General features: G+C 41.9%; 1 protein-coding gene across 2 annotated transcripts in view; it reads right to left on the bottom strand.

The window, feature by feature from the left end:
• The window catches only part of fez1 (fasciculation and elongation protein zeta 1 (zygin I)), a 96,931-nt gene extending 80,924 nt beyond the window's left edge, over positions 1–16,007 (bottom strand). Inside the window, exon 1 of one of the 2 annotated variants that reach the window (XM_043676871.1) lies at positions 15,533–16,007. In XM_043676871.1, coding sequence (XP_043532806.1) covers positions 15,533–15,867 — 335 coding nt within the window. In that variant the 5' untranslated portion in view covers positions 15,868–16,007. The remainder of the gene's footprint in view (positions 1–15,532) is intronic. The other variant, XM_043676870.1, reaches the window with a different exon arrangement.
• Positions 16,008–27,764: the final 11,757 nt, after the last annotated feature.

The raw sequence follows: 27,764 nt of genomic DNA, 5'->3' as shown, positions 1-27,764 counted from the left end.
ATTACAGTGGGGGGGCAGTCAGTGATTACAGTGGGGGGAGGCAGTGTCATGATTACAGTGTGGGTGGCTTTTCAGTGATTACAGTGGGGGGAGTGTCAGTGATTATAGTGGGGCGGGGTCAGTCTCTGTGAGCTCAGGGTAGGGACAATCAGTGATCATGGAGCATGTCGAGGATTATTTGAGTCAGGTTTCAGGGTGGCCTGTGATTACAAGTGTGTTGTTGAGCCGGGCTACAGTGCATGATATTATGGGACGGGGGCTAAATTGATGTTGGCCTGTTGGATTAGGGCAAACACTCCTGCACCTCCTGGTACAAATGCAATGTTGTAAATAAATTTGCACGCTTGGGCAGAGGATTCTCTCCTCTTTCTCATTGCCATATTTCCTCATGTCCAAAAACCCAATCACTTGGGGTTAGAAATAAAATCCTTAATCAAATGTGGATTCCTTCAAAACATCAGAGGTTCCCCAGAGTGGATTGGTTTCTCGTTCCCTGGCCTCCACTAGAAACTGTCTGTATGTTACAGTGTGGGTTCATGTTTCTGAATTTTAACAACTTAACCTCCCACTCAAACAATTTCCATCTGTTTGGAGTTGAAATGATCCAATCAGTCCAGGTAAATGAATTATCATCAGAATTGGAAAATGGTCAACAAATGGGGAGGTGACAGCCTAATGATATTATCATTGGACTGTTAATCCAGGGACCCAGCTAATGTCTGGGAACCTGGGATTGCATCCTCCCAAGGCACAGCGGAATGTGAAAATCTGGAATTAAGGGCCTAATGGTGATCATGAATCTTTTATTGATTGTTGGAAAAACCCATCACTTTAGAGAGGAAATCTGCTGTCCTTACCTGGTCTGGCTGACATGAGATTCCAGACTCACAGCAATGTGGCTGATGCTTAACTGCACCCTGGGCAGGACAGGACAGGCAATGGCAGTAGATTTTCTCCCGGTTTTTTGTGTTACAAAAGTAAGGTCTCTGTGATATCGGAATCGACCCGGTCTAATTTTACTGCACTAGAAGCTGCAGCCAAGGTTAAGCCATCTACAAGCTGAATTACGCGTCTGAGTCAGAAGTGCATCAAGGTATTTGGCTGACATGCTAGCTCCCTTAATTGTCTGCATGGGCAAAACAGTGGGTGGCACGGTGGCACAGTGGTTAGCACTGCTGCCTCACAGCGCCAGAGACCCGGGTTCAATTCCCGCCTCAGGCGACTGACTGTGTGGAGTTTGCACGTTCTCCCCGTGTCTGCGTGGGTTTCCTCCGGGTCGTCCGGTTTCCTCCCACAGTACAAAGATGTGCAGGTTAGGTGAATTGGCCATACTAAATTGCCCGTAGTGTTAGGTAAGGGGTAAATGTAGGGGTATGGGTGGGTTTCGCTTCGGCGGGTCGGTGTGGACTTGTTGAGCCGAAGGGCCTGTTTCCACACTGTAATCTAATCTAAAAAAAATCTAAAAACAGGAACTGAGCTAACCTGATACTTTGACCTTTTTGTATTAGGAATTAGCTGACCTTAGTTGGGGCAAAATCAACCAGGATTACTCGGAGACAGCCTTTGCTAGAAACGGCACCAAAGAGGTTTTAGTGTAAAAGAGTCAAGTCTTGGACAAAAACAGGAGCAAAGGGAGACTGGACCATGAACTGAGGAGATTCTAATTTCCTGGTTATGTCTATTTTTTAATCATTTTCTACACAGTGAAAACACCAGGTGTAAATAACTTTATTAACATTCCACCACCTGGAAAAACAGCCAAGCGGCCAAGGAAAAAATGGAATGGCACAATGGCTCAGTGGTTAGCACTGCTGCCTCACAGCACCAGGGACCTGGGTTCGATTCCAGCCTTGGGCGACTGTTTGTGTGGACTTTACACATTCTCCCTGTATCTGTGTGGGTTTCCGCCTGGTGGTCTGGTTTCCTCCCACAATCCAAAGATGCTCAGGTTAGGTGAATTGGACGTGCTAAACTACCAGTAGTGTTCAGAGGTGTGCAGGTTAGGTGCACTGGTCCGGGCTAAATACAGGGTAGGGGAATGGGTCTGGGTGGGTTACTCTTCGGAGGGTCGGTGTGGACTTGTTGGGATGAAGGGCCTGTTTCCACACTGTGGGGATTCTATGTTCTAAGCAGAGCCCCATGGGGGCAATGCCGATGTGAAAGAAGAAAGGAAAGGATTAAATCAAAACAGAATTGGAGGGAGAAATAAAGCACTCCACACCCCGCGGTGTCTACCTCTCCTTAACGACATTGAGAGTATTGGTGGACACCGTGTACTCCTGTTCCAGGGACAGCCAGGCCCGACTTCCTGGTTATATATTTTCCATTTCACTGTTGTTAATGTTCAGTTCATCAACTAAACAACGGACAAATTATGTATTTACCATTCTCATTAATTAGCTGTCTGGAAGCGCTCAACTTGAGTGTTGCTGCAAAGAGAGACAGATTTTGTCAAATCCTTTCAAGTTGGGCTCATCAGGACAATTCACGTGAATACCAGTTTAAGGGAAAAACCAGCATTCATGCTGAATAAGACTAGAGGGATGATTTGTTGGCAAGGGACCTCCTTGTTTTATATATACATATATATATGTTTTGGCAGGTGACTGGAAACTTGGAAAAATTGTAAACTTTAAAGAGGACAATGTGAAATTCCAAAGGGACATCGAAACATTGGTGGAGTGGGCAGAAAGGTCACAGATGGAGTTAAATGCAGAGAAGTGTGAGGTGGTGCACTTTGATACCAAGAATACTGAGAGGCTGTATAAAACAATGGGTACTGTTCTAAAGGATGGGCAGGAGCAGAGAGACCCAGGGGTATCTGTACACAAGTCAACTTCCTGGTTATAAATGTTTTTAAAATGTTATTAAACAGTACAAATTACAAACAAACAGTTAACATGAACAGCCATATACAAGAAACAGCAATTTACAGGGGAAAGGGGTGGCAAAGCCAGACCCTACATCCCATTGTACAACCTGTTTCCAGGGAAATAAGGACAAACCTCAAATCCCAACCATCTGGTTATTTTTATTTCTTTTTTTTCTTCTAAACTGAGGAGACTAAATTTCCTGATTATATTGGTCAGCCAAGGCTTTCCTAATTGGCCCAGGTTAACAACTCCAATCAAGGACCTCATAGCCAACAAGATCTGGTTCCAATCGCCGTAGACCAGAAGTAGATCATTCAGACCCTCTTTACCTACCTCCACAATTTTATCAGACTATGAAGGATCTTTCAACTCTGTCTATCTTCGCTCCCGATCCCTCATTTCATTCCTAAAAGCAACCCCATAAGTCTGTTTTAAAACTCCAATTAACCCAACATCCACAGCCTTTTGTGGTGACAAGAATTTCCAATATCCACTATCCTTTGAACCAAAACGTGAAATATTGTGGCTCTAATTTAAAACTGACCTTGAATTTCCCATCGGGGAAATAGTTTCTCTGTTTTTAACATGGGGAGGCAATGACACAGTGATAACGTCACTGGATGAGTAACCTAGAGACAGCTTAATGGTCTGGGGACATTGGTTTGAATCCCACCACATGGTAAAATTTTAATTTAATTAAAGTCAGGCTAGTCCAATATTAACCATCTCACCAAATTTGTAAAAGCCCATTTGGTTCACTGATGTTCTTTATGGGAAGAAATTAGTTGGTCTTACCTGTCCTGGCCTTCATGGGAGTCTAGACCCACAGCAATGTGGTCAACTCTTAACCACCCCCTTAAATGGCCTAATCACCCATATAGGAGCAATTAGGAATGGACAATAAATAATGGTCCAGCCAGCATTGTCTCCAGCCCATGAAGTGCCACAGCACCAACTCCTTCTTTCACAAAGTTTATAAGTAGCCTAGAATAGATTAATAATTGAAATAATTCAATCTCACAACATGGAATCTGTGGATGTTATTGCTAAGTGCAGAGTGCCTTTTGTTTTTATTCTGTAAATTGATTAGAATAGATTCCCTACAGTGTGGAAAAACAGGCCCTTTGGCCCAACAAGCCCACACCGACCCTCTGAAGAGCAACCCACCCAGACCCATTCCCCTACCTTATATTTGCCCCTGACTAATGCACCTAATGCTGTGGGCAATTTAACATGGCCACTTCACCTGACCTGCATATCCTTGGATTGTCGGAGGAAACCCACGCAGATATAAGGAGAATGTGCCCGAGGCGGGAATCAAACTCAGGTCCCTGGCACTGTGAGGCAGCAGTGCTAACCACTGAGCCACCGTATGCTCAAGGAGAGAGATCTATATTTTGCCATGTGTGGTCATTGTCTGTAAATGTAAACTATTGGGCAATTTTAATATTAAAGATTTTATATTTAATTAAATTATTTCATAAATTATGATTACTTGTTTTATTTGCATCATCATCTCAAATAAATGATGACTTTTCATGAAATCTATCTACCCAGCTACTCAATCAAATCCTTTTAACATTTTAAACACTTTGATCAGATCATGTAGAGAATACAAGGCACATTTACATTGAATGGGTTTCCAATACTTGAATGACAATTTGGAACAATTGTCAGGAGACTGTGGAAACAGCGCATCATTAGATACTTAAAGTTTTTAGATAAGGTTTTAGGGAGGTTAGCAATTATTGCACTGATATGCAGTTCCTCTGTCTACTACTTTAATGGCTATGCTTACTCATTTAACCGGTCCATTAAAACAAACAAAGGAATTTCATGCATTAAGTGTTTGTCACTAATGTTTGCACAATGCAATATTAAAACCTTACATCCATTAGATTCATTAAAAAACAATTGTCACAGCACTTCCCTATCAACAGAGATTTCGACATTAACATGGAGAGGTACAGTAACAAATAAAATCAATGGATAACTTATGATGATTTGACATAGAGAAGGGAGAATGAGATTTTGTTCTAATTGAACACAGTAGATGGAGGAGTGGCTATCCAGCTAGATTTACCTCAATCTGCTCATGAGATAGCAGGGCTACTTGTTTCAGTGTGCTTGTCAAGCTCATTAATATCCTTGTAACTGCAGCTATTGTAAGCTAGGGCATTGCAAATATAACCTTAACCCATTTAAAATCCATGGCTCGAGGACTGTGTTGAAGCAAGAGAGAAAACACTGAGTATGCACTCAGAGGTATCTGAGTTATCAAATGAAATTGATGAGACATGTCTCTGCTCTAAAACTGGGCTTTACTGAACCAGCCGTTTATAATTTACAATGTGGAAGTGATTGATGAACTACATCAGTCTCAATCAAGTGGGACTATTGTAATTCTTTAGTCATTCACTTGGACTTGGTTACAGATTCGGATCAGAGTAGGAAAGTGGGGGGGGGGGTGGGGATTAGATTTTGAGTATTGGTGTGATACAGCTGCTCGTTGTATATCTCCCATATTTTTGGAAAAGAGGAGAGGTGGCAGATCCAATTTTCCACATTATACAATTGCAGAAAGTCATTATTACCTTCACTGTTATCATAGAATCACTACAGTGTGGAAGCAGGCCATTCAGCCCAGCGAGTCCACATTGACGCTCCAAAGAGCATCCCACCCAGAGCCACCCTGAAACATTGCATTTCCCATGGCTAATCCACCTAGCCTGCAAATCCCTGGACACCATGGGCAATTTAGCACGGCCAGTCCACTAAACCTGCATATCTTTGGACTGTTGGAGGAAACCGGAGCACCAGGAGGAACCCCACATAGACACAGGGAGAATGTGCAAACTCCACACAGACAGCTGTCCAAGGCTGGAATTGAACCTGGCTCCCTGGTGCTATGAGGTAGCAGTGTGAACCCTGAGCAGCCATTCCCACCTCATTCTTCCCAAAGACCATTGTTGAAAGCAGAGAATGAAGATACTTTATTCCAACTGAAGTATCTTTCAACGAGCCTCTCTGCTTACTCATTGATAACATGGATTTTCACTGCCTACTTCCTTCTCAAACTTACCACAAAGTGGTAGGAGTGGACAATGGTGAAAGAGTGAAGGTTAAAGGGATCAAACCAATTAACGAAGACAGTCACTATGGGATGGCAAAAGTGCTGAGAGCCCTATGAGGTCACCTTAAGCCTTGGCAAGGAGGAGACAGAGCTTTGGAACAAGATGGGTGAAAGGGAAGGGAAAGGAAACACAAGCTGTGAATATGGCTCTGCAGGTGAATATGATGTGGAAGTGATTTCTAACTCTGCAGGTGAAGGATGAGGCAGTTCTCTAGCATTGGAAACATGGCCTGATGTCATCGGGATACTTCTAGTCAGGCATTAACATGCTCCTGCCATGTGAATGGGTATAAATTGGTCTCCATGTGATTCTTTACCAAAGTAAAGTATGCTCACATGCTATATCCAGGGAGAGCTAGCCATTTGGATACAAAATTGGCATGAATGTAGGAGACAGAGGGTGATGGTGGAGGGTTGTTTTACAAACTAGAGGTCTGTGACCAGAGGAGTGCCACATCAATTGGTGCTGGGTCCACTGTGTTTATGTAAATGATTTGAATGTGAATATAGGGCAAATGGTTATTAAGTTTGAAGATGACACCAAAATAGTAGACAGTGAAGAAGGTTATTTCAATAGACAATAGACAATAGGTGCAGGAGTAGGCCATTCTGCCCTTCGAGCCTGCACCACCATTCAATATGATCATGGCTGATCATCCTTAATCAGTATCCTGTTCCTGCCTTATCTCCATAACCCTTGATTCCACAATCCTTGAGAGCTCTATCCAACTCTTTCATAAATGAGTTTCAGAGTACGATGGGCCGATGGACCGAGATCTGATAGGTGGAGTTTAATTTAAATAATTATGAGGTACTGCACTTTGGTAAGGCAAACCAAGGCAGGACGTATACACTTAATGGTGAGGCCCTGGGGAGTGCTGCTGAACAAAGACACCATGGGGTGTTGGTTCTTAGTTCCTTGAAGGTGGAGTCAAAGGTAGACACGGTAGTAAGAAAATGTTTAGCATGCTTGCCTTTATTGGTCAGTGCATTGAGTATATGTTTGGAATGTTATGTTGCAGCCGTACAGGACATTAGTTAGGCAACTTTTGAAATACTGCATTCAATTCCCTGCTATAGGGAAGATATTGTGAAACTTGAAAGGGTTCTGAAAAGATTTACAAAGGTGTTGCCAGGGTTAGAGAATTTGAGCTACAGGGAGAGGCTGAATAGGCTGGGGTTATTTTCTTTGGAGCATCAGAAGATGAGGGCTGACCTTATAAAGGTTTATAAAATTATGAGGGGAATGGATAGGGTAAATAGCCCAGGTCTTTTCTCCACTGTACAGGAATCCAAAACTAGAGGGCACAGGTTTAAGGTGAGAGGGGAAAGATTTAAAAGGGACCTAAGGGGGCAACATTTTTTATGCAGAGGGTGTGTGTGCGTGGAATGAGCTGCCAGAGAAAGTGGTGGAGGCTGGTACAATTACAACATTTAAAAGGCATCTGGATGAGTACATGAATAGGATGGGTTTAGTGGAATATAGGCTAAATGCTGGCGTGGGACTAGACTTGTTTAGGATATCTGGTCGGCATGGACGAGTGGGACCGAAGGGTCTGTTTCCGTGCTGTATGTCCTTATCTTGCCACTAGTCTGCAAGAGTAAGCAACATCATGTGACATTGCATTACTTTCTGTGATAATACGTACTGGGTCACTTGACCATATCGTACGGTCAGATCAAACCCTTTATACAACATCTAAGGGGCTGTGAAGGAAGTTTCTATTTCCACAGTACCCAGTGTTTAAGCACATTTGCAAGCTTGACCAATACTGACTTATTCTGACACACTTGAATTATACTGACCAGGAGAAGTTTCACATTGGACCCCTGATCTGTATTAAGCCAACAGAAGTAAAGTGCTATCACATCTCAGTTAGGAAAATTATGTGTTGTTTTAATTGACTTTAGTTAAAGACAACCAGAATGTATCAAGAGTGTCTGCCAAAGTTATAGTGTTTGATTGGAAATTAAATAATTCCTAGCAATAAATGGGTAATGATCAATCTCATTGTGCCCTGTTTTAGACCTTGCTGAGCACAAATCATGTATTCGTAGACCAGTGATGACACTTCCAAAAGACTTCATTGGCTGGTTCACTTTGGGATGTCCTGACATCATTACTGGCTTTTAAAAATTGGCTTCAGTGAAGTTGTGTCTTTAATATTCTCCTTGGGACTTAGACGCTGGATAGAAACTGTGCAAAGAACATCTTCACTTTCTATGAGAGATATGCTGTCCAGTTGACCTGGCTCCTTTCCAAATCAGAGCTGAAATTGTGTTGCTGGAAAAGCGCAGCAGGTCAGGCAGCATCCAAGCAGCAGGAGAATTGACGTTTCGGGCATGAGCCCTAAAGAAGGGCTCATGCCCGAAATGTTGATTCTCCTGCTCCTTGGATGCTGCCTGACCTGCTGCGCTTTTCCAGCAACACATTTTCAGCTCTGATCTCCAGCATCTGCAGTCCTCACTTTCTCCTTTCCAAATCAGTCAGGCTTCCTCCTACAGGATGATTGGTGATCCCTAGGAGGACAATGGAAGAATTATGCCTTTGGGCGACAACGGAAAATAGTGGAAATATGTCCACTGATATATCAGTCTCAGCAACTTCAATGAAAGTGGGGAGTGATGTTGAGCATGTGTTTGAGTGGACACTGCCAAAACGCCATTAGGTGCGTCAAGATGGTAGTGTAGTGGTATTTTCCCTTAATTAGCAATCCTAAGACACAGATAAATATTTTGGTCTCTAAGCTATAGGAAAGGTGTTGTGAAACTTGAAAGAGTTCAGAAAAGATTTACAAGGATGTTGCCAGGGTTGAAGTGTTTAAGCAATGGGGTGGAGGCTGAATAGGCTGGGGCTGTTTTCCCTGGAGTGTCAGAGGCTGAGGTTTATAGAGGATTATAAAATCATGAGGGGCATGGATAGGGTGAATAGCCAAGCTCTTTTCCCCAACATAGGGGAGTCCAAAACTAGAGGGCATAGGTTCAAAGTGAGAGGGGAAAGATTTAAAAGGGCCTGAGGGAATTCTTTTCACACAGAGGGTTGTGAGAGCATGGAATGAGCTGCCAGAGGAGGTGGTGGAGACTGATACAATTACAATATTTAAAAGACATTGGGATGGGTACACGTATAGGAATAGTTTAGAGGGATATGGGCCAAATGCTGGCAAATGGGACTAGATTAATTTAGGATATCTGGTCAGCCTGGATGAGTTGCACCGAAGGGTCTGTTTCTGTGCTACACATCTCTGTGACTCTATTACTATGAATCAATGAAATTAAATCCCAGCACAGCAAACTATGCAGTTTAACATTCAATTAATAAAATCTGCAATTGAAAGTTTATCCCAATAATGGTGACAATGAAACTACCATTGATAATCGTAAAAACTCATCTGGTTCACTAAAATTAAACCATGACCTTGCCAGTGATATCCATATTCTATGAGAGATAACCTTTTTAAAAATGATGTAATGCAACAGAAATCACCCACAGTTCAGGCTTGGTGCACTGATTAAGGCTTCCATTGGTTTTGGTCCATTAAGCAGATATGAGGGAAGACAAGACCGTCACCTCGGTCTACAGTTTCAAGGGGCATCTCAGGGTAATTATCAACACTGCCTGAACCCCCTGTTCATAAACTTGGTTTGTGGCAGCTGAAAGAAGCTGTGGTAAGTGGAACAAAAGACAAGAACCATAGGCTCCCATCACATTTACACATCACAGGCAATGAAGAGTAGGGATGATCCCAGGGAAAAGATGGAGGCAACTTCACTGTCCAGTTTTCCCAATTTCAAGTGAGAGGGACAGTCAAAATCCTCCTCCTCCAGAATCCATTGGAAGTAAAAAGCAAACAGACCATCAGTTGGAGATCAAAAATCATTGACCAGAAACATAACTCTGTTTCTGTCCCCAAAACTGCTGTCTTTCTGTTTTTATTTCAGAGTTCTAGCATCCACAGTATTTTGCTAGTTTTCTATTTGCAAAGGTAGCTTATCGCAGAGACAGCATTACAAACTACTTTAGTCTCCTCAGGATAGAGGAGGGAACAATGGCTAAGATGCCAACTGCTGTTTGCCAATTTCCCCTGTGTTGATGTTAGGTGATGGGGGATAAAGAATCGCGAACACAAAAACACAATTCATTCACGTTTTGCTTTGATGAGAAGCAGAAATTCTCAAAGAAAACCTTACATTTGTATAGCTCCTTTCACATTCTGTTGACAGCAGAATGAGGACTACATTTTCTCATTAGAGGTGTTATTACATAGCTCTGGAACAGGTGGGATTTGAACCCAGTTCTTGGACTTTACTCTGATGCCCATCACAGTCACATAATTGGTTGAAATGAGCTGACTTGAATAGCGGTCACTGGTACAAGATTGCAGTCCATGCAGAAGGAAGAGTTAACACCAACAGAACCTCACAGCACACCACAATGCACTTCAGAACTGATAAAGTGCTTCTGAAATGCAGTCATCATTGACATGCAAAGTGATAATCCAACTAATTTGCACTCAGTGAGGTTTCACAATGTGTAAAAAATAAGCCATTTTGTTTTGATACAGGTTGAGGGATAAATATTGACCAGGACTAAACTGCTAATTGTGTAAAACCTCTGAGTTAGCTGTGCCAAGTTTGTTGTCCCCCACAATGGCACCAGTGTAAAGGATGTAGTTGACATCTTACCACTTTTTTCATACACCAATTTACCCAGTAATTGATAATTCCCAATAATAACGTGGAGCATATCCTTTAAATGTATATTATAATAATCAATGGATTTGGGGCCTTCCATTATTCCTTCCCATGGTCTTAGTATTTAAATCATTATCTGCAAATTGTATAGATTAAAACATCACTGATTTTCTTCAACTCACTGCTGCCGTCTGTCCCTTCAGCTGCTTGGATGAAATTTCCTCGCTAAGTACCTCAACCCTTCTCTCCTTTTCAAGAGATTCTTTAAAAACCATCTCTTTGACCAAGCTTCTGTTACCTCTTCTCATATTCCCTTGTGTAACTAGCTGTGAAATTTTCTCTGATAAAACTAACACTTTACTATGTCACAGATGCTTCATAAATATATGTTGTTTTTGTGGCTGTAGAATGTGTAAAATATGCTGGAACTACAGACACAGGTGACTGGGCAAGCACTCCTCTCAAGGAAGAATAATCTGAGTCAACCTTTTGCTGTTTGCTCTAATGAGGTTCAAGGTGAAAGTGGTGTGGACTATGCTACATAGTCCATCAAAATTTCTGCCCCCAATCATTCTATTGTTTGATAAGTAAATTGGATGATTCTGTACACCCAGTGTGGAGCCAGCAACACAAAGGGAGATGGGAAGGCAATGCCATTGTCATGGTAATACCATTCACTAACCTTCACTCCCACTGAATGTCATTAAATAAATCATGATATTCAAGTAGTGACAATCAAAATCATGCAGTAATATGTTACACAGGAGGTAAGGCGCAGATGAGACATGGACACGGAGCATTGAAATAGCATCACGGTTCTTAAGGGATAAAGCTCAGTTCTTTAGTCAATGGCATGCATATACTAAGATATGAAATTACTTTGAAACGAACTCCAATCTGTTTTATTGCAAATAACAGACAGAGGCAACATCTATGGAGAGATTCTTCTGTTTCTCAGAGCAAGAATAAGGAGGAAAGTCTTGACATTGGTTGTGGTTAATGCTTTATAATCAGTGGAGCACATTGCAAGTATTTTTCAAAGGTGGGTGTGTGATATGGTGGTAATATTGATTCTGTAGAAAATCAGAGGCCTAAGCTAATACCCCGATAAATGAGACCAAACCTCATTATGGTAGTTGGTGGAATTTAAGTTTGATCAATAAATCCGGCATTGTAAGCTAACTGTCAGTAATGGTGACCAAGAAACTATGATTGATTGTTGTAAAATCCATCAAATTCATTAATGCCCTTAATGAGAGAAGAAAAGTTGCCACCCCTACCCGGCCTGTCCCACATGTGACTCCAGATCCGTAGTTAAGTCTTAACTGCCCGAGGAAGCCACTCAATTTAAGGGCAATTAGGGAACGGGGAACAAATGCTGAACTTACCAGTGACATCCACATCCCTTGAAAGAATGAAGTGTTAGTTTCCTGATTTTTTTAAATTGTTGGATTAGGGCTAATTATTTGCCAGAACTCTAGAGAGACCTCATCTGATGTGTTTTTTTTTTAAAAACATATTTTCATGGGATCTTTAATGAGCAGGCAGATGTGGCCACTGTTTCACTTCAGTTGATTCTACCACCTTGCTGAGGGATCACTAAATGATCCCAGCCTCACTGGTCAAGATCTGCTCACAGAACCAATTACTGACCATATCTTTCTTAAATCAGGGTAACTCCACCTCACTCCAGTGACCATCAGAGTTATCACCTTGTCTTGTCAGATACCACCCCACTGGATGGGGTGCAGCGTTGCTTTTACACATAAATTCATAGAATCACACAGCATGGAAACAGATCCTTCAATCCAACCAGCCCATGCCAACCATAATTACAAACTAAACTAGTCCCAGCTGCCTGCACTTGGCCCACACTCCTCAAAACATTTCTTGTACATGTACTTATCTAAATGCCTGTTAAGTGTTGTAACTGTGGCCATGTCCACCACTTCCTCTGGAAGTTCATTCCACACATGAACACTGTTATGTTACTATGTTAAAAAATTGTCCCTCGTGTCTTTTTAAAATCTTTCTCTTCTCACTTTAAAAATACACCCCCTAGACTTGAAATCCCTCACCCTAGGGAAAAGACACCTGCCATTCACCTTATCTATACCTCTCATGATTTTGTAAACCTTCTGTGATTGAAACTAATCAAACAATGACTTGAATACAGAGCAGAATTGAGTGTGGTGTAAAACCAGCATTGAACCCAAGCTATCAGAGTCTTGACAAGTGGGTTAAGTCAAAATTGTCCCCAATGAAATAAGCATGATGTGTCGGTATACAGCTGAACAATAATAAATATTGGTCAAGGTTTTGCATGTTGGCCATCAGCAGCTCACAATTTAAAGAAAATAGACAGAAAAACATGGATTAGCAGCAGAAGAAAACCCCAGGCAATATTCTTTATCCCCATTGACACAATTATCTGTCAAACTGAGATAGCTTAAAGCACTTTGTACATCACCTTTTCAGTTGTTGGATAGTCAAATGCAACAGAATTTTAGCATTCAGAGAGAATTATTAGCAAAGATATTGAATAAATTATGGCTCTTTAAACAATGACAGAATCCTTACAGAATTCCTGGCAGATGGGTGGCATGGTTAGCACTGCTGCCTCACAGTGTCAGAGACCCAGGTTCGATTCCACTCTTGGGCGACTGTCTGTCCAGAGTTTGAATGTTCTTCCCATGGGTTTCTGATGGATGGTCTGGTTTCCTCCCATGGTTGGGACATCTGGTCGGCATGGACGGGTTGGACCGAAGGGTCTGTTTCCATGCTGTACATCTCTATGACTCTATACGCAGGTTAGGTGGATTGGCCAGGGTAAATGTGGGGTTATAGGATACAGTAGAGGGGGGGGGTCTGATCGAGATGCTCAACAGTGGGTTGGTGTGATTTTGGTCGGACTGAAAGGCCTCCTTCCGTGCTGCAGGGCTTCTATGATAAGATGCAACCTGTTACAAGCATCTTCTGAAGGACAGCATCTCTGACCTAATGGCACTTCTTCAATAGGGAGAAGGGGAAGCAGATAGACTCAAAACTATGTGGAATTCAAGATGAATTACCTTCGGATTTAAAGGTAAGACTGCTGCCCAGCTGGTTCACAGCTCAATAAGGGGCTTTAACATTTGCTTCAGGTGATATGAATACTCAGTTAGTTCAGGAAGCGTCAAATCACTTATTGCGCTGGCAGGAATTTCTAAATAACAATGGTCTTGATCCTGTGTAAAGGTGTTTCACTGTTCTGCTATTATTAACTTGATTGTAGCTGATGAAGGTTCCAGACCACATTCCACAATATCCTAAAATAATCGTTCCTTAACATCACTGAATAATTTGAAACCTGATCTCATCGCCAATGAATAACTAATTAGCTCCTCCAACCATTTATTTGTCCTTCCATCATTTCTCTCCTTAAGGTATATACTCTGTTACAATTCTGTAGCCCAGTGGCAGTCCTTGTTAATGACCATAATAAGCATGTTAACCTAAGCAACAACGGACAGCATGTACTTTGGTTGTAAGTGGCATAGCAGTGCATAACTGTTTCGTTATTTAATGGATACCAGGACACTGCATACACAAATGTTCCAGGTTGCTGGATGATAACCAGGGATGTTAACATTATGGGTAACAAAGACTCAGATACTGAGGTTAATTGCTGGCCCCCTCATTAAAGCAGCCAATGTGACACAAACTGGCAATGGGAATGCTGCACTGATTCAAGCCCTTACCCACAGAGACATTGCTACAGTTCACCCATTTTCTCACTAACTGGGGACTTGGAAAAGGACAGGCTGCAGTCTGCTTCCAAAATGTTGCAGCAGATTTCCCAGTGTAAGTGAATGTGGGGCAGTGCCAGGCAGAGCAGTTTGCTACCACTGTGTGCCAAGGTTGCACCTTTGAGCTGGCAATGCTAGCCCACTGTCCAGTCCAGATATATTCTCAAAGCAGCTGTCATAGAATCCCTACAGTGTTGGAGCAGGCCATTCAGCCCATTGAGTCCACACCAAGCCCCTGAAGGGCATCCCACCCAGACGCACTCACCCTCCCTTCCCTTGTAACCCTGCATTTCCCATGGCCAACCCACACAGCTTCTTATTGTCCTCTGTCTTTACGGGAAGAACACAGAAATGATAAAGTCTTCTGACAACATTGGGGAAAAATGTACCACAGGGTAACCACTGCCTCAAAATGGGAATACTGGTATCAGCTTATGGCCATTGCGGGATGCATCCCATCACATGTGGATAACCCTTGGGGGTCTGGGGTTTGCCTTTAGAAGTCTGGTGCAGTGATTATCTGTAAAACATCTCTCTCCCACACACTAACAGCAGCTCTCTCTCTCTCTCTCTATACACCGCATATATGGCTCAACATGTTCATCACAAACCATCTCCCATCTCATTCTGTTCAAAACAAAATCAGTGAGGGTGCTGTACAAGGGATTGGGACAATCAGGACATTACAGTGTATTTCTTATGTGTGTCTGTGAATGTCACTATTCTGCAGGTGAAAGCGGTGGGAGTATAGGGTTACAAATAACACAAGGGAAATCTCACAATGGTTGTGGCGGGGGGGGGGGGAAGGGGGATTGCCAAATCAACCTTCCACATGCATCAAAACAGCATTGAGTTAATTTAACTCCATGGAATAAATACATTTGTGGGGGGGGTGGGGGGGATGTATGCAAAGAAGTGGCATCAATGTTAATTTCATCAGAGATCAAGCAATTACAATGAATGCAGTTGTGATGACATTTTGAAGCCCCAATCTTTGGAATGATAAATCTCGGTGAGATTATTTATAAACTGAATCTACTCACTCGTCGTCTCGAATCAATTCTTCCTCCTCCGCCGCCTGTTTTCTCACCGGGGCCAAATTCTCTGTCTTCTCGTTGTAATTTCGGAAGCAAACGTTGAGTTTCTCGTCGAAATCGTTCACCAGGTCCTCCATGGACTTGAAACTGATGATGTCGGTGCTGAAATTGTCCAGTTCGCCCATTTCTTCCAGGGGCTGAGGCAGTGCCAGGGAGCTGAGGGAGCCCAGCTCATTCAGACTGTCCTCTGCCTCGTACCGAGCCTGCTCGCCGGCTCGGTCCGGCTTCAGTTCATAAAAATCCTGCCATTCCTCGTCCAGGGTGACGAGAGGAGCTGCCATCGCGCCTGAAAACAAGAGATCTATAGCTGGCGAGAGAGAGAGAGAGAGAGGCTCTCCCAGCTCCAGAGACTGCGCACTCAACAAGGTGAGATCATCTCTGCTCAGACTGGAGGGAGAGAGAGAGAGATACAGCAGGTTCTGTCTATCTCTCTGTGTCTCCCAACCTCTCTCTCTGGAATCACTCCCTCCACGATTACTCTGGCCTTTCCTCCCAAGGGGGTGGGGGGGTGGGGTACGTTGAGTGGCACAGCCCTTCACTACTTCAGCCAATCGACCTCATGACCATCTGTGACCCTGACCAAGCTAAAGTAACAAGAAAGGGCTTCAGGATAGTTCCACCAACACCACACCTCCCCCCCCCCATCACAGCTCCCCGCTTCCTCAACCTCCCTCTCAATCTCAGACACAGGGAGGGGATGGTCACCATTGAGGGTAGCATTTGCTCCCCATCCTTAATTACCCCTGAATTGGAGTGGTTTGCCCTTGAAGGGTACACGCCGACATTTCAGAGGAAGGTTAAGCGTCAACCACATTTGAGTGCATCTGGAGTCACATTTCGGCCAGACCAGCTGAGGATGGTGTATTTTCTTCCCTCAGGTGAACCAGATAGGTTTTTATATCGATCAATGATAGCCTGGTGGTTATGAGACCAGCTTTCATTTCAAGATTTTGTCATTGATCTGATTTCACTAGCTGCCATTGGTGGGGATTGAATCCATGTCCCCAAAAGCTCTTTGCATTGGTCCAAGGACATTATGATTGCAGCACCTTCTCCCTGCAAGAGTGTAATCCACAAGACTGTTCTTTTCCCTAGAAATTCCAAGGATAATGGTTGAAATCAGCTCATCCCAAACTCTCTTGCGTATTTGCTAACTCACTCCCAAAGTCATGTTGAGCCATCACCTCTGTATTGACCTTTTTTGGGTTTCAGATCCAGCTACACCCTAATTTTAAAAGTTCTCATAAATACTCTAAATGGTTTTACCTCTTCCCTATCCCTCTAACCTTCTCCAGCCCAGTCTGTGGGTCTGGAGTCACGTGTAGGCCAGATCAAATAAGACAGCAAATTTCCTTCCTTGAAGAAAATTACTGATCCAGACATTTTGATGTACCACACTCAATGATAGTTGCCCCAGTTACCGTTATGAGATTAACTTTAAACTCCAGATTTATTCACTGAATTGTAAATTTCCAGATTGCTTTGGTGGAACTTGAACCCACGTCCCCAGGAAATGAAACTGTCAGATTACAATTCCAGTAGCATTACCACTTTGCCACTATTTCTCCAAAGTTGTAGGGCTGGAGGAGGTTATAGATATAGCAAGAGGGTGAGGCGTTTTAAAATAGATTGGTAGGAAACCAATGTGGGAGAATGAGCATGGAAGAACAGAACATAGTTAGAGTTAGGAAACCGGCAGGGTTTTGGTTAAGCTCATTTTTATGAGTGTGGGATATAAGAGGTGAACCAAGAGAGCATTGGAATAGCCAAGTGAGTAGGTAACAAAGGAATGGATGAGCATTTTAGTAGCAGATAAGCTGAGGCCAGGATGAAGGTGGGCGATGTTATAAAAGTTGAAGTAGATGTTCTTTGTGATTATAAAGAATGTGGGATTGGCAGTTTGCCTTGGGTCACCTGGAATGCCAAGATTGAATTTAGTTCCTCATTGACAGATTTTTTTCTATGAGACTGGTTAAATCAAAACATTGGTTTCTGTTTCTATTTGAAAGTATTGTCGCCAAAACTGCAAATTTGAAGCCCACGCCAAGACATTGTTACATCGTCTTTTAGATATTTTTAATGGGATCTCTTCTGTTAATTATACTTTATTAATGCCCTGAGCATCCCAAGGAAATGCACGTTCTAATTACATTGTTCCTCCAGGAGGTATGCTTATCTGGTCAATGTACAGGGCACACCAGAATCCCAAACATTTTCCTATTCCTGACAAATGTCATTCCAGGTGATAGAAGAAGACAGAAACAAAATAAATATACATGTGGAACCATGCTGTTTTGAAGATCTGAGTTTTGTACACCATTTTATTTTGAATAAACAGTTTTTATCTTGCTGCTTCATTGGTTTGTTTTATTTGAAGTTGTATAAGTAAACAATCCAAAGATTTCCCCTCAATTTTCAACTAATTTTCTCACTTATTGATCTTAAGAAGTCTAGAACTCAGTTTTATAGAGAAAACATCTGTTGTTTTTAATTCTTTCATGGGATGTGAACATTGCTGACCAGAACGGTATTTATTGCCAATCCTTAATCGTCCTTGGAAAAGTAATGGTGAGCCACCTTCTTGAACCTCTGCAGTCCATGCAATATAGATATACGCGATATATGTGATGTGCATTACTGTAAAGAAGGGAATTCAGTGAAGGAACAGCAATATAGTTGCAAGTCAGGGTGGTGGATGACCTTGAGAGCAATCTGCAGATGGTGGTCTTCCTGTGCATCTTGTCCTCTTTGGTGGAAGATGTCGTGAGTTTGGAAGGTGCTATCAAAAGAGTCTGGGTGAGTTACTGAAGTGCACCGTGTAGATGGTGCATTCTGCTGTCACTGTGCATTATGGTGGAGGAAGTGAATATTGATGATGGTGGATGGGAAACCCATCAAGAGGGCTGTGTTGTCCTGGTTGCCAATGAGCTTCTTGGATGTTGTTGGAGCTAAACCCATCCAGGCAGGTGGAGAATATTTCACTTTGTAGATACAGAACAGGGAATCAGGAGGGGAGGCGCTTGTCACTGAATTTTTTTTTTAAAAAAAACTATTTTCAAGTCAAATCAACAAGTGGCTTGGAGGGACACTAGTAGGTGGTGGTATTCCCTTGTATTTTCTGCATTTGTTTTGCTAGCTGCTGGTGGTCATGGATTTGGAATTTCCAGCCTCTGACCTCCTCTTGTAGCCACACTATTTTTATGGCTAGTGCTGTTCATTTTAAGTTCAATAGCAACCCCCAGGATGTTGATCATGGGGGATTCAGTGATTGTAATGCGAGTGAATGTCAAAAGAAAATGGTCAGATTTTCATTTATTGAAAATGGTCATTTCTTAATACTCATGTTGCCTTAACTCAAATTCAGACATTATCCAGGTCCACCTGGGTATGGACACAGACTACCTCGGCATTTAAGGAGTTGTGAATAGTACTGAATATTTTGTAATTGAGAGTCAAATTCCCACCTCTGACCTTACAATTCTCCCTCAAGAACTGTGATGAAGTGGCAATCTTCAATATAAGCTGAAGTCTTAGAGTGGGATTTAAACTTACAATCTTCCAGGGTTAGAGGTAAGACTGCTATCTCTGAAATAAAGCTGACTTGATGTAATAAATGTGTATTACAGAAATGTTCAACATTCTGGTCAGAGTGTTAACCATGGACAGGTTTTAGTAATACAGTGACAGAACTATACACAATGATACAGTGAGTGACGAAATAAGCGAGGTTAAGGTCACCTGTCCTATTATCCCTATGTGGCTCAGTATCAAATTCTGTCTGATAATCATACCAAGGTACTGAACCGGAGATTAATATTTTTAGCATGTTTTCAAATACACTATTTTCCCTTTTAAGGAACAGCAGGGAAATGCCGAACAGACTCACAGATTGATTATCAAACATTTGAGATGCATCACAAATATTCCTTCTAAATTTTATTACAACATTGGTGCTTTATAAATCAAAAGTTATTGCTAATTTATGTGAGATATGCAGACTCCATGATGAAGTCATATGTAACAATAAACATATGCAATGGTATAAAATTCATATAAAGCATGACATTCAGTGCTCATGTGCGTTATACTTTCTCGGATAAAGCCTATGTGCAGTACATTAATACTTCACTGTTAATGTGCAATTATTCATGACTAGCAGTAAGAATTCAACCCTAAATAGAACAACATCATTCACCATATAGCATGGAAAGAAATATTCTAGAGAATTGAGCTGAATTAGTTTTATTGTCACATGTACTCACATGAGTACAGTGAGAAGTTTTCAAGTCACCACTTATGGTGCCATCTTAGCTATAAAGGGACCGAGAAACAGAATCTTAGGTACAAAGCAGAAAAATAAGGAAAACAAAGTTAAAAACTTAAACATTACAATCCTTCTTACTAAAAAGTAGAAAAACAAAGATACATAGTAAATAGTTCAACACCACAGTCCATAAGTGTCTGGCCATGCTAGGCTCATACTCCTCACAAGGACTCAACCTCCCCCTGTACCTTCTCTTCCTGTTGTCCCAAGCTGCCTGCTCCTGCACTCTTGCTGGAGTCCCGCTTTGGACCCCCAGCCTATTCCATGCCCCGGACCTCAAAGAAGCCGCAATGCCGCTGACTGCCAGAGCTCGGTGTGGGCACCCCAGCCATCTCGTGGCCAACCGCCAAAACTCCCTAGCTGCTGCCATCACTGCCATTGCCTCCACGACTGAGTTCTCTCCAGAAGGTAAGTAGAGAAAAGAAAAACTAAAAAAAAGGAAGAAGTGAGAAAAGAAGGAAGAAAAGAAGGCTCGGGAGCCTCCTTCTGCCAACAGCTCAGAGTTACTAACAGACAATTATGGAATTAACGACAGACAAGGGATACACACTCTTTTATGCTTTTACAATAGTGATAGCCATGGAGGCTGCAGGATAATTGCTTCATGAGTCCTCTTCCAGTGTTGACATGCCTTGCTTGGCTGCAAGATTACTCCAGGGGTAAAGTAAGTGAGAAGTGGGACAGATCTAACAGCAGGTCCTGCAACATTGACTAATGTACAGTAGAATAGAACCTTAACTACAGCCTAGATACAGGTATTGGAAGTCAATTATTGAACAGCCAATACACATAGCCATATCCATTACGCATAATATTATAACCATTATGTATACTGTTTATCTAGTTTAGCGTACTGAAGTAAAAATTGCATCAAGCTCCAGTTCAAATCTCTATCAATTATTGTTCTATAGATCTAGCAGTTAATTGAGGTCATGAATTTGATGATGCTATAGGTGTGCAGAACTTTAGTGGCTGTCCTAATCATGTCAAACACCTTGAACGGAATCAGTACTTGGCAGTCTTATTGCTACAGGTCGTCATGTCTTCCTGGAGCAGTTCTTCATGTCTTCCTGGAGTTACTCATTCTTGTTGAATATGTTGCTGGAGGTTAATCACATAACCTCCCACATTCAACTATTCCCAACAAGTACAACAGTCTTTAACCCTTAACCTCAAATGAATTGGGATAAAAAGGTTCTAATAATGAGTCTAATGCTCCCCTGACCTTTCTCCCAGTTTACTCTCAGCAATTTTGAAGAGATTAGTCATTGATTTCTGGGCCCTTCAGGATGACCCTGGATGGTTGACTATCCAGTAGGTTGCTATATGGAGCAGACTCCGTGGCCTGACGCTATGAGCCTCTTGCTTATCTTGCATTTGGTGAAATACCCCAGAATGTTTATAGCACTCAAATACACATGTCCCACATTCTTTATGGCTGCAAATACATAGATGATTTACACTGCACATAGATTCCAGAATGCAGCCATGAACCATGGTCTAATTGAACGGTAGTGAGGTTTCAAGGGGCTGAATGGTCTTCTCCTGTTCCTTTGTTCCTATTTTGTTGCTATTTACCAGGAATGACTGTGTGCAATTTGGCTCATATGTTTTCCACACGACTTGCTGATTTAAAATCAGTCGATAAACAAACTGCAAGATGCTGATAAGAAATGCTAATGAATGGGACCATCTGAAGAACAATCATTCAATCCCAGGTAAAATCTCCTCTCTCATAATGCCCATACTGCATAACAAGAACACATCGATAATCACAGGTGAGGTGCTGGAAGACTAGAGGTTGGCTAATGCGGTGCCACTATTTAAGAAAGGTGATAAAGACAAGCCAGGGAACTATATAAGAGTGAGCCTGATGTCAGTGGTGGGCAAGTTGTTGGAGGGAATCCTGAGGGACAGGATGTACATGTATTTGGAAAGGCAAGGACTGATTAGGGATTGTGCATGGGAAATTATGTCTCACAAACTTGATTGAATTTTTTGAAGAAGTAACAAAGAGGATTGATGAGGGCAGAGCGGTAGATGTGACCTTTATGGACTTCAGTAAGGCGTTTGACAAGATTTCACACAGGAGAGTGGTTAGCAAGGTTAGATACCATGGAATACAGGGAGAACAAGCTATTTGGATACAGAACTGGCTCGAACGTAGAAGACAGAGGGTGGTGGTGGAAGGTTGTTTTTCAGACTGGAGGCCTGTGATCAGTGGAGTGCCACAAGGATCAGTGCTGGGTCCACTACTTTTCATCATTTATATAAATGATTTGGATGTGATCATAAGAGGTATAGTTAGTAAGATTGCAGATGACACCAAAATTGGAGGTGTAGTCGACAGCGAAGAAGGTTACCTCAGGTTACAACAGGATCTTGATCAGATGGGCCAATTGGCTAAGAAGTGGCAGATGGAGTTTAATTCAGATAAATGTGAGGTGCTGCATTTTGGGAAAGCAAATTTTAGCAGGACTTATACATTTAATGGTAAGGTCCTAGGGAGTGTTGCTGAACAAAGAGACCTTGGAGTGCAGGTTCATAGCTTCTTGAAAGTGGAGTCACAGATAGATAGGATAGTGAAGAAGGCATTTGGTGTGCTTTCCTTTATTGGTCAGAGTATTGAGTACAGGAGTTGGGAGGTCATGTTGCGGCTGTACAAGACATTGGTTAGGCCACTGTTGGAATATTGTGTGCAATTCTGGTCTCCTTCCTATCAGAAAGATGTTGTGAAACTTGAAAGGGTTCAGAAAAGATTTACAAGGATGTTGCCAGGATTGGAGGATTTGAGCTACAGGGAGAGTCTGAATAGGCTGGGGCTTTTTACCCTGAGCATCGAAGGCTGAGGGGTGACCTTATAGAGGTTTATAAAACCCTGAGGGGCATAGATGGGATAAATAGAGAAAGTATTTTTCCCTGGGGTGGGGGAGTCCAGTACTAGAGGGCATAGGTTTAGGTGACAGATATAAAAGAGACCTAAGGCAACATTTTCACACAGAGGGTGGTACATGAATGGAATGAGCTGCCAGAGGATGTGGTGGAGGCTGGTACAACTGCAACATTTAAAAGGCATCTGGATGGGTATATGAATAGGAAGGGTTTGGAGGGATATGGGCCGGATGCTTGCAGGTGGGACTAGATTGGGTTGGGATATCTGGTCGACATGGACATGTTGGACCAAAGGGTCTGTTTCTGTGCTGTAATCTCTATGACTTTATGACTCTAAGTTCTTTAGTTATCTTAAACACTACAACTAGACAACTCCTTACTCAATGGAATGGATACCTTGTCTTTGCAATCTGTTGTCATAAGTTAATTCTTTTTACCACAGTAACATTTTGGTGAACCTGCAATGGCACCCACAACAAGGTCAATATATTCTTCCTGAGGGCAGTGTCTGGAATTCTGAAAATGTCCTTATATAAAGTCATTTCCTGCACATGCTGTTGAATACCAGGCAGTGTGTATTACAGATGGAAAATTGATATCTTCCGTTTGTAGCCTCACTCATGGCCAATTTAATCTGTATAATGACCATAGCAATTTTCACCTCTACAGTATCTAAATCTTTAATGAATGAATCATTGGCAGATTTTCATACCGATGAATTAATGAGAGCATTTGCCTAGAAATTAAACAGCTAAGAAAATTTACTGGATTCTTAATAAATCAAAGTAACTTTCCTGGAGGTAATGATGCACTACATACGCTGCAGGGTCCATCTATTGGGGAAGGCCTCGAACATCAGTATGGACACCATACACATGTGCCATCTCCAGAAACACATGAGTATGGATGTAAACAAAGACAAGAGAGATGGACTCAGACCAAACAATTTCTTTAAGCACACACTGCCTGGGCCATTAATGGACATATATCCACACTGTCTAGTTACAGCTTTTCGGAACAGAGCCCTCATTACATTGTCTCCTAAGTTCATTCTTTAGCAATCAAGCTGTAGAGATTATTGTCTTTATCTACCCATCATCTAATATTATACCAGTCTTTGAACCTCAAGATTGGCAGTATTGGTCACTGCTCTTTGAAGCATCTCAAGGTCCTCCTGCATTGCAATGGCAAATATTCTAAATATGTACTCTGCAGAATCCAATTATTATTAAATATTAATGAAGTTTTTTGTTTGTCTTGACCACTCCAACCAAGAGCCAGTTCCATCTATTGATCATTTGTGTGAAGAGAAATTTTGGATATCAATTCCAAATTTGCTTTTTACTAATTTTATTCCTCACTAATTTTTTTACCAATTTTATTTGTTTTCCTCACAATCTAGTTGAAATAAATTTCCTAATTAGCCTTGCTTATTTCTTATTCATTTATATACATCAATAAGATCACCTCTTAGATGCCTCTTTCCTTGAAAACCCAGCTGTCTACAAATCAGGATTTGTCTTGTAACCCTCCTCTGCATCAGCGCTGGAAGGTGACTCCTGAGACTCAGTGACCACACCAAACATATGGTCCATGTGTGGTCTAATCGGTTTGATTGTAACTTCCTTTAACTTTTAACTATTTAATCCAACACCATATTTGCTCTAATGAAGAGTCACCCAGACTTGAAATGTTAGCTTGCTCTCTCTTCATGGATTGAAAAATTGTGGTGCTGGAAAAACACAGCAGGCCAGGCAGCATCCAAGGAGCAGGAGAATCGACGTTTCGGGCATCCTGAAGAATCCTGAAGAAGGGCTTATGCCCGCAACATCGATTCTCCTGCTCCTCGATGCTGCCTGGCCTACTGTGTCTTTCCAGCACCACATTTTTCAACTCTGGTCTCCAGCATCTGCAGTCCTCACTTTCTCCTAGTCTCTCTTCATGAATGCCGCCTGACCCACTGAGATCTCCAGCACTTTGTGTTTTTACCCTATTGCTTACCTGTTTGCTGCTTTTAACTGATTCGACATGCTGAACAATTCTATCAATGCTTCTTGGTGTCTTAAAAAATCACTCTTAGCCCTTTCAATACTGTCCGCCCAGTACATGATCCCCATTTTAATTCACTTAACTACATTGAATTTTATCTGTCGCTTAGAAATTGTATCCACTCCACTTTGTATCCATCTTTTTCAAATTCACCTAATTTGATACAATACGCCAAGCTAACTAATGTACATTCAGTTTCTGAATACAAGTCGTCAAGGTAACAACAATTGTATTCAATCCCTTACATCTCAAATGAATGAGGCAGAGTAGAGAGCACCTTATTCAGCTGTGGAGCTCCAGTTGTGAGAATTGTCAATACTGTACACCCTCAGTGCCTGATTCCTGTCTGAATAAACAGTGAATTCATCCGTGGACAATATACTGTTGTATGAATGCCACCTGTGGTGCCAAACCTCTACAAGGATTGCTGCCTTCAAAATAGAAAGGGAGGAAATTGGGTCAAAGACAAAATCTGCTACTAATAAAAACAGAATAGGTGGGAGCATTGGGCTTCTAATTATTCTGATGGCTTATTGAAAAAGCACTCAAGACACAAATAAGGGTTCTCATCTTCTAGTCTTAGAAACTGGCTGGGGAAGAATCACAATGAACAATGGACAATGCTATACCCACATTTTAGTACACATCAGTTTTACAACAATGGCTTTGCAATCAGCTTTACCACACAATGGTGGAATTGAAAATGGCTTGCTTCATAAAATGAATCCATTGTAGATTCTTCAATGAGAAGAACTATCAACTGATTTGAATTGAGACAGCATTATGATCAATGTGAGTGCATTACCTTCAGTAGCCATTTCAGTAAGTCCACTGCGAATTGTGAAACATTCTACAACACAGAATTAGATCCTGTGTAAAGTTAAAAACTGCACATCAGTCAGTGAGGAATAAATAACTCATAAATGGTGCACAATCACACTTGTGTCTGAGATTTTTTTTATTTTAAAGTTTATCAGAGTGTCATGAAGACTTTTAAAATTAATTTGTGGGATGCAGGAGTGGCTGGTTAGACCAACATTTCATTGTCCAGAGGGTGGTTAAGAGTTAACCATATTGCTGTGTGTCTGGAGTTACACATAGGCCAGATCAGGTAAGGACAGCAGATGTCCTTCCCTACAGGAGTTTAGTGAACCAGATGGGTTTTTTATAGGTTACATGTTCACCATTAGGCTTGCTTTTTATTGTAAATTTTTATTGAATCCAAAGTTCATCATTTGCCATGTACCCATATATCCAGAGAATTAGTCTGTTTCTGGATTACTGATTCTGGATTGTTGGAATATTGCATGCAATACTGGTCTCCTTCCTATCAGAAAGATGTTGTGAAACTTGAAAGGGTTCAGAAAAGATTTACAAGGATGTTACCAGGATTGGAGGATTTGATCTATAGGGAGAGGCTGTACAGGCTGGGGCTGTTTTTCCTGGAGCGTCGGAGGCTGAGGGGTGACCTTATAGAGGTTTACAAAATTATGAGGCATGGACGGGTTGGACCAAAGGGTCTGTTTCCATGCTATATATCTCTATGACTCTATGACTCTACTAGTCCAGTGACATTACCGCTAATGCCATTATCTCCTCATAATGGATTGTGGGCCTAATAGAGTAAGGTAATGGGTTTGGGTGGGATACTCTTCAGAGGGTCGGTGTGGACCTGTTGGGCCAAGTGACTTGTTTCCACACTTTGGGCATTCTATGATGATTTCTCACCACAGATGCTGCCAGGCCTGCTGAACCTTTCCAGCAATTTCTGTTTTTGTTTCTGATTTACAGCATCCTCAGTTCTTTCGTTTTTTATTGGGTTGTGTCAGTATTCCTTCTCACGTATAATAATATTTAAACTCAGAAACATTAATTCAAGAAACCCTGGCCTAATTTGTTCATTCTGTAAAGCAGCAGTCCTTTTGTTCTAGGAAAAGGGTATCTGCAAAGGAAGGGATCCTTTTTAAATGAACCTTGTTCCTTGAATACGTGAATAAAGAGGAGGAGCCCATTCATTCCACCTCTCCCTGGAGCTTAACAGTTTGGGGGTATCTCTTCTGGAACAATACTGTGTTGGGGAACTTCACTCCTGGGCTGTTTAGAATAATATGAAGATCAAAACTATATGCAGTACTCCAGGTGTAGTCTCACCAAAGCCCCGTACAACTGTCAGTAAGACTTCTTTATTCCTGAACTCCAGCCGCCTTGTAATAGAGGATAACATGCCATTTAGTTTCCTAACGGCTTGCTCACTTGCATGCTAATATTCTGAGTTCCTTGCACAAGTATACACAATTGTCTCTGAACATCAATAATTACAAGTTTCATAGCTGTTACAAAAAGGCTGTGTCAGAGGAATGCCACCTCTAGATGGCACAAACAGTGTGCAGGCCCAGAAACTCCACCTGTCTGTATTATTCCACCGTAAAGCGACAGACACAGCTGCCTTCCAGCAGTAGGATAAGTCTATTGAACCAATCCACAGAGATTCAATGAAGTGGTTGGGGTGGAGAGGTGATTGGGGGTCCTCAGTGAAGTATAAGAAAACCCTTTTCCAACACCTTTCAATTCTAAAGGAGCGTCATAACAAACTCGAAGTATTATCCCTGTTTCTCTTCCCACAGATACTGCCACACCTGCTGGATTTCTCCAGCACTCTGTGTTTGTGGCGTATAGTTATCTTTCTTTCTCTTTCTGTTTTTCAATGAGACTGTTACAGTGGTAATTTTCCAATCCTCAGAACTTTGCCAAAACCTAAGGAATCTTGATTAGATTCTCTACAGTATGGAAACAGGCCTTTCGGCCCAACCAGTCCACATCGACCCTCCGAAGAGTAACCCTTCCAGACCCATTTCCCTCTCACTAATGCACCTAACACTGTGGGCAATTTAACATGGCCAATTCACCTGACCT

The sequence above is a fragment of the Chiloscyllium plagiosum genome, chromosome 35 (assembly GCF_004010195.1).
Source record: "Chiloscyllium plagiosum isolate BGI_BamShark_2017 chromosome 35, ASM401019v2, whole genome shotgun sequence".
Taxonomy (NCBI): domain Eukaryota; kingdom Metazoa; phylum Chordata; class Chondrichthyes; order Orectolobiformes; family Hemiscylliidae; genus Chiloscyllium; species Chiloscyllium plagiosum.
The sequence above is the reverse complement of the archived record's forward strand: the minus strand, read 5'-3'. Positions and strand labels throughout refer to the sequence as shown.